At 39.5% G+C, this 8,100-nt stretch overlaps 1 protein-coding gene across 10 annotated transcripts in view; it reads right to left on the bottom strand.

Moving 5' to 3' along the window:
- Nucleotides 1–2,400: 2,400 nt before the first annotated feature.
- LOC127531400 (leukocyte elastase inhibitor-like) overlaps nucleotides 2,401–8,100 on the bottom strand; it is a 203,738-nt gene continuing 198,038 nt past the window's right edge. For all 10 annotated transcript variants that reach the window (XM_051940708.1, XM_051940712.1, XM_051940713.1 and 7 more), the window contains 7 exons: nucleotides 7,090–7,230; nucleotides 6,684–6,801; nucleotides 6,170–6,312; nucleotides 4,058–4,135; nucleotides 3,812–3,901; nucleotides 3,543–3,723; nucleotides 2,401–3,388 (listed from right to left, as the gene is read on the bottom strand). In XM_051940708.1, the coding sequence (XP_051796668.1) occupies nucleotides 3,162–3,388; nucleotides 3,543–3,723; nucleotides 3,812–3,901; nucleotides 4,058–4,135; nucleotides 6,170–6,312; nucleotides 6,684–6,801; nucleotides 7,090–7,230 (978 nt within the window). In that variant the 3' untranslated portion in view covers nucleotides 2,401–3,161. The remainder of the gene's footprint in view (nucleotides 3,389–3,542; nucleotides 3,724–3,811; nucleotides 3,902–4,057; nucleotides 4,136–6,169; nucleotides 6,313–6,683; nucleotides 6,802–7,089; nucleotides 7,231–8,100) is intronic.

Below are 8,100 nucleotides of genomic sequence, written 5' to 3'. Positions count from 1 at the left end.
CTGAGCTTTGAGTTTTATTAATTCAGCTTATTAAATTTATATTTCATAATAGTACAACAATATCAATAAATTAATTATTTGTATAAGGCAGATTAATCTGATTTTATCCCTATTTTACTCTAGGATCCTCATAGGTTAATATAAGATTTCTATGCCTGTCCCCAATTTACTGTTAATTTAAGACATTGTTGATTACATTTTCTTTTAAGTATTTTTCTTATGAACATTATATTTTAATCTTAATTCCCCAATATTGTTTTATGGTTTAATACTTTAACTTTTATTCTTGTTTAAACATCTAGCTGTTGTTTGAACCTTTTGCCCTGTCTCTGTCCTCTGTGAGTACGTGACAAGTTGCACATCTCTGTAACCGCAGACCCCCCTCTTTCTTCCAGGTATTGCATAGTTTTAACGGATGTTCTTTATTTTTAATTTAAAACTGTCACCTGTCCTCGCTAAACTGCCATCCTAGATGTTATTCTTATTTCAGTTTGTTAGTTTGAAGCGAGGGGGAGAGTTTTCCCCTCAGCTCTTTGAAAGGTCAGTTGTAACCACAAGCCTTTAGTCAAGTGGAGCATCAAGCATTTACCTTAAACACACTTTCCTTTAAGTTAGATGTTGAAACCTGCACAACCTGCTTAGATCAACACTTTTTCAGGTTATGAGCTAGAACTCAAACATGCATTCATAAGCACTTTATTACATTTGATTATAGGGTTAATACAAGTTGCAAACACACATAATATGATCAACGAAGGTTAATGATGAATATAAGTAATAAGTAAAAGAGTAATTAAATGATGATTGTAAGTAATGAATAAAAGTAATAACATGATGATCATAAGTAATAAGCAAAAGTGATTAATATGATTGTAAGTAAAAGTGATAAAATGATGATCATAAGCAATAAGTAAAAAGTAATTAAAATGATGATTATAAGTGATAAGTAAAAAAGTAATAAAATGATGATTGTAATTGATAAGCAAAAGAGTAATTAAAATGATTATAAGTAATAAGCAGAAAGCAATAAAAACATGATAGTTTAATATATATGTAAAATGAATATTCCCCACATTATCATTTGGGCTCTATTTATACCTTAATAGGGTAACGTATCCTGGGAGATATGACTCATAAAATCCAAAATATTGAATATATATATATATATTGAATATGGTAATATTTTTCTTAAGGCCTAAAGAGATGAGTGATTATATTAAATTATTTTTTGCAACTAATTTTCCACTCCTACCTGTTTTAGGGTTAAAGATGGGCACCAGCACACTGCTCCTCCATTCCTCGGGCATCTTCTCACTATCTAATATCCTGTTGAACAACCCAGTCAGAAACTCTACTGCTACCTCTCCGAGACACTTCCATACCTCCACAGGTATATCATCAGGACCAAGTGCCTTTCCACTCTTCATCATCTTCAATGCCCTCCTCCCTTCATCCGTACTAATCTTTGCTACTTCCTGGTCCACAACATTCACCTCTTCTACTCTTTATTCTCTCTCATTTTCCTCATTCATCAACTCTTCAAAGTACTCTTTCCATCTTCCCATCACACTATTGGCACCTTTCAACACACTTCCATCCTTATCCTGTATCACCATAACCTGCTGCACGTCCTTCCAATCTCTGTCTCTCTGCCTTGCCAACCTACACGTACAGATCAGTCTCTCCTCCTTACTGTCCAACCTAGCATACAAGTCATCGTAATCTGAGCCTGCTGGTGCGGGCACCAATGCTGCGGTACCGACGGCCAGAAGGCAGCAGGCAGAACAGTTTGTGGCTGGGGTGGTGCAGTCTTCACCACCCTCTGTAGAGCCTTACGGTTGAGGGCGGTGCAACTGCCGTACCAGGAGGCGATGCAACCGGACAGGATACTTTCTATGGTGCACCTGTAGAAGCTGCAGAGGATTCTGGAGTCCATGTTGAGCCTCCGCAACCTGCGGAGGAAGAAGAGCTGCTGTCTTGCTGACTTCGTGATGAAGTCAGTGTGGTGTGACCAGGTCAGGTCCTCCCTGATGTGAACCTCGAGGAACCTGAAGCTGCTGACTCTCTCCACCGTAGTCCCGTTGATGGAGAGGGGGGCGTGTTCAGCCCTCTGTCTCTTCCTGTAGTCCACGATCAGCTCCTTAGTTTGCTGACATTTGCGAGAGTGATTGTTTGTCTGTATATGTGGCCCTGTGACAGACTGGCGACCTGTCCAGGGTGTCCCCTGCCTTCGCCCGAGTCAGCTGGGATAGGCTCCAGCACCCCCTAGTGAGGATAAAGCGGTGTATAGAGAATGGATGGATGGATAGATGATTAAACTATATTATAAACGCCACTGTTTTTTAAACTACATCAGACAAAATATCAGTAAAAACTTTTTTAAAAATGTGACATACAATATTTGCAAACCACACACTTTTATTCCATATTTAAAACACAGGGATACACCAAAAGGACCTGGACTCAAAACCAGTTCAAACCTTCATGTAAGTTCTTACTTTTAATCCATTTTTATTTCATGTATAAAGGTACAGTTAAATGTAACTGAACTTTATGTAACTACCAAAACACAAGCACCTGTTATTGTGATTTCATCACATCATTCTTTTTTGGTCAAGCAAAAATATAAAATGATGAAATTGCTTGTTATGTAAATAAAGTGCAGAGAACATTGCAGCCAAAAGGTACAGTTGATGTCTGAGCTGCTGGGTGAAAAAGGCACAATATAAAGTTACATTCTTTAAAAGGATGTAAGGTGCAGGATAAACTAGACAATATGGAGAGATGAACCACAGTAGAGTAAGACTGCAGCAAACAGGACCATACGTGCATTGCAGACATAAAGTAAAGGATGAGATTAGCCTAAACAGTGCTAGAGCTGAATGTTCAGGAAGGCACAGGACAAATTCACAATCATTTATATGAGAAGAGACACAAATGAGAGAGATCAGGTTTAGAAGATCCAACACCATCGTTTTTACTCATAATCCTGGTGTTGGAAACATTGGACGGGAACTCAGGGTGTGATTAGCGATAAGAAACTGTAGAGCGATTATTCTCAACATTCTTCCAGTGATGCAGAATAAAACGTTACACTATTGCAGATTATATGTGTTGTAACCTCCCTCTGTTGGGAAAACCTGCTCTAAACAACGACGCTCTCACTCAGGGGAGCAGTATCGGCCAGCAAAGAGGATGCTCATGGAAGGGTTGTGTCGGATGAAGAAGAGGAAGGGGTGGTCTGCGATGAAGGTGGCTGGAATCATGGCGCAACGCAGCATCATTATAGCAGCAGTGGCAGCAGCAGCCTCAGTTCCCTCCTCGTTGACCTCCACGAAAGCCTTATGGATGACTTCAGACAGCACCAGGTCATTGGCAGGAGACATGCCTGTTAAAGGAGAGAGTGACAGATGATACTTCACATAAATATGGTACCTGGTGGGAGTGTAGACAGCATTGATTTGGGAGAACTTCAGTAGCCAGTTCAGGCTTTGGCTGCCTGCTCTTTAATGTATCTTGTACGATCCAGGAACACGTCATACCAGAGAAGTCACTCTTTCCCATGTCAAAGGCGTCCACCATGCCCATGCTGGCCAGGACCTTCTTCATGTCGTACTTCTCCTCCATCTTGAATCGAGGCAGACCCACCTGGACCTCAATTTCATCCATCATGTCTGGACGAGTCCACTCCACAAACTTCTCATAGATCAGCTCCTTCTCCAGCTGGGTGGTGGACACAAAATCAATCATTCCTTTGTGTGTATCTTGTAGATTTTGTTTTGTGCCCAAGTACAAATGTTTGTGTTTGTACCTTCTCCAGGCCTGTTGTACTGTCCTCCATGTCATTGGGGAGGAAGATGAGCATGCTGAGCTCCTTGCCTTTGTAGGGCATCTCTAGGATCTGTCAAACATTTCAAACATGACAGTACATACACAAACCGGCCTTGCAGCTGTTTGGTTCATGTGTATGAACTAGTTTATGGAATACATGCAAAGACTAAACCCACACACATTATCCAGACATACTGACTGATGGACTGTATTGATTATGAATTACCTGGCAGTTCACTTCAGGGATGTAGGTCAAAGGAAATTTAGTTTTCTGGTACATCATCTTCACGGACTTGGTTTCATTCTGAAAACATGAAACAGAAAAACCACAAAACCTGAAACTTCCCACCAGTTGGAATCTTGTGCTCATCACCCAGTTGCAGTGAATCAGAAGTGCATGGCAGGGTGTAATCATTGAGGCATTTGTTGAGTGTGGCCACAGCTGCACCATAATTCAAACTTTCATGCAGTGGAACCACTGTTTTTCTTTGGTTACAACTCTTTAACATATTATACATTATATTTAAAGCTACATTAAGTGTTCTGGATGTTTGGACTTATTCTATCACAGAACCTTTCTATGTTGAACTGAAAAGATCGTCTATAAACAGAGAGGTTGGCCTCTGACACCACCTATCAGACACACAGACTGCAGCTCAGACATCCAGTTTAACCAAATCTTTATTCATGTTGGATTTGGAGGAGTAATGACCCACTGGTGGCCTTAAATAAACACCAACCAGTCAGTCAGAACCGAGGAAGCATTTGGATAAGAGGTTAAACACCTCCAAGAACTAAAAACAAGCAAAGCTGATGGATGGATGGATGGATGGATGGATGGATGGATGGATGGATGGATGGATGGATGGATGGATGGATGGATGGATGGATGGATGGATGGATGGATGGATGGATGGATGGATGTTTCAAGGTTTGTCTGCCTACAAGAGGAATGAGAAACCTGTGAAACTTGGAGTGGCATAGATCAGGTGGTGAACAAACCACTATCAATGTTAACTCCATTTTTTCCAGTTAACCAACATCATAAAAATCTGATCTAGTATTAAGGCTTGCTTTGCAGTTGGTTCTGCTGTGTTTCGGCCACCTGATGGTTCTACCTCTTTAAATGTTGTTTTAACAAATCACTGTTTATTACTCAGTGTCTTTACTCTTCTTTTTTTTACTGTGGTGAATATTTTGTCAGTGGATAAAACAACATTTATTAGACCAATAGAAAGGCCTGTCTCTGACTGATACAAAGACCATGAGATCTGTTACCCAGAATGAAAGTTTTACAATTTCTTGTTTTCTGCAACTCATGTTTCAAAAAACCTGAGAAATACATCCTCCTATCCTTTTCTAATATGCAGTCTACATCATCAGACTTTCACCACAGTGAGGATTTCTGTCAGACACTGATGTTGAATTCCTTTTATTCACATTTCTTCTAACAATTTTAATGAAGAAGGTGTAGTAATGATATTACTTCTCTGATTAAATTAGAAATCCATCAGAGAATTCAACCTTTATTCAGAACTCAGAAACAAACATAATGTTCTTAAAAGTCGTCTTGAGTTGTCTCTTGCCTTCGCTGAGCTGTGGTTTGAAGATGTACTGGACACTCCTGTTGGGGGCTTTCATATGCCTGCTATGACCTCTTTGAAACAGCTGTACTTCATGGAAGAGAAGGGCTGAAAAATGCATCAATTTCAATGCAGTTTGCAAAATCATTCTGTTGATAGTATCTCATGATGTTGCATCTCATGTTTTAAATCTGTTACACAGTGAAGACAGAACTGAAGCTTGACTTTACAAAATAGAGGGTGTTCCAAAAAAAATTCCCTTGGTATTTGCATGCATTCACTTTCAATGGTTGCTCTCAATTCAGTGACTGAATGTCAGTTGTTTTTTTTTTTGTTTGTTTGTTTTTTGTTGTTTTGCGGCCACAGTTCGAGGACAAAAAAGGGAGACTTTTACGGAAAGACATGATCACCCCTGATCTCACCTGCTTCCAGTTTCTTCATCATCCCACAGATCTTTTCCCTATTGTTTATTTCAAGATGACTTTTTTGACTTTTTCTTGAACGCAAATACCAAGGGAATTGTTTCATGATGTGTGCTATTCCATCGCTTCGCGTTGTTGGCAGTGTCTGGACCAGAACGGACATCAGTTTGAGAACAGGCGGTGACAAAACAACAGAATGATGTTCGTAGATTCTTTTACATGTTGAAAATGAAACGAATTATAATAAACACCGAGCTTACAATTATTTAAAGTGTGTATACATTTTTTTGGGACACCCTGTATAATCACATCATCATTCTGCTGCAGTTTTACCTTGTTGACTCTAAATGGAGCGTCACGTGTAGAGCTCTCCTTAAACTGCTTGTTCCAGTTGCCCTTGAAGTAGATGGCATTGACCAGCACCAACCTGGTCATGTCGTCCACCACACCCTGGGCCAGCACATCCTTAATTTTACCTGGTGAAAAGAATTGATGCATGTGAAGCAATGTCACATTTGGTCAAATATAAATAGTATACTTTAAGTTTGTCACTTTGTTAACATTTTCCAGCTCTATTTATCACATAACACACCAAAATGAAATGTTTCTGCCTTTGTTCAATAGAATTTGATCAAATCATCACTCCGCCATTCAAACCCAAAGCAACACAGGTCCTCTTCATGTCCCTCATGGCTCAGTCAGGCCATTTACATCCATGTAAGTTTGTATTAAAATATCTGCAAATATAGCTCTTTCTGCACTTAAACCAACACAGGACTGACAGACAGACGGACAGAAGGAGGTTTGCAGGTCAGTTTACACACAGTAAATGTGTGTGTTGATCCACCTTGTGTTTGTTCCTCCACCCAGCTGTTGATGTTGAGTCTGGCTGCTTCAGACTTTTTCATGAAGTCCACAGATTCCAGCTCAGCGTTGTAGTGCTTCCTGGTTTTTCCCAAGAACTCCTGGAATCCATCGAACCAAACAACACATTTGTAAGTTATAAGTGAACCCCATGATTCATCTTACTAGAATTAAAAGCTCTTGTGGATAAAACAGTATTTTACAGTCATTAATTTACTTTTTCCTTGTATTTTGGCCTGGGGCCCACTCCCATATCCATCATTGCTTCTTAAACCTCTTCAACATTCCTCTCTGCTTTTCTTAGTCATGCTAGCTGAATGAAACATAAGCATAACCAAACCCTGTTTGTGAATACCCAGAACATATGCTGGAAAAAAGAAGACACACACCTGAACAAACTGGTAGGACTGCTCTCCATAGAGTCTGTTGGCAACACTGAGGGTGTACGGAGCGTCTGATTTGTTCAGCTCACTCAGCAGCTGACCAAAGTCAGAGTGGACTTCAGCCTTACAAGCCTCAGTTTTCAGACACTGTGGACAAAGTAGACACCTGTTACAAACATGCATATTACAATATATTACACTGGAATGATGGTCATTTTACCTACTAAGTGATGAGACTTGTTTTTATACACTACTGTTCAAAGGTTTGGGAACACTTAGAAATGTCCTTATTATTGAAAGAAAAGCATTTTTTTTACAGTGAAGATAACATTAAATTAGTCAGAAATACAGTCTAGACATTGTTAATGTAGTAAATGCCTATTCTAGGTGGAAACGGCTGATTTCTAATGGAATATCTCCATAGGGGTACAGAGGAACATTTCCAGCAACCATCACTCCTGTGTTCTAATGCTACATTGTGTTAGCTAATGGTGTTGAAAGGCTCATTGTTGATTAGAAAACCCTTGTGCAGTTATGTTAGCACATGGATAAAAGTGAGAGTTTTCATGGAAAACAGAAAATTGTCTGGGTGACCCCAAACTGTTGAACAGTAGTGTATTTATAACTGTCTTTGGTGCTTCATGCTACATATGATGGTTTAGCTGTTCACCTAAAATGTACCAGAAACAAATCTGTAAAAAGAAACAGTCTGGTATCTAAAATGTGAGCACCAGCACACATTTTAGAACATCACAGAACTGCTCTATAAAGACCTAAAAGGTAAGAAACTGATAACTTAGATTTTCTCATCACTTAGAGGCTAAAGTGACACATTTTTTATGTGTTGGTGCATTTCTTTACATTAATGCAGCAGTTAAATCCCACATGAACCATGTACAGCAGTAATGCACAAAATCCCAACACTGACTGGAAAGCAGGGAAAAACAACAGACATTGGAGTAAAGAGAATGCCTTTAACTGTGACTTTAGAGAACCCAAGACTGAGGTCTGAAGTAG

This window comes from Acanthochromis polyacanthus, chromosome 20, assembly GCF_021347895.1.
Source record: "Acanthochromis polyacanthus isolate Apoly-LR-REF ecotype Palm Island chromosome 20, KAUST_Apoly_ChrSc, whole genome shotgun sequence".
In the NCBI taxonomy this organism is placed as follows: Eukaryota; Metazoa; Chordata; class Actinopteri; family Pomacentridae; genus Acanthochromis; species Acanthochromis polyacanthus.
The sequence above is the reverse complement of the archived record's forward strand: the minus strand, read 5'-3'. Positions and strand labels throughout refer to the sequence as shown.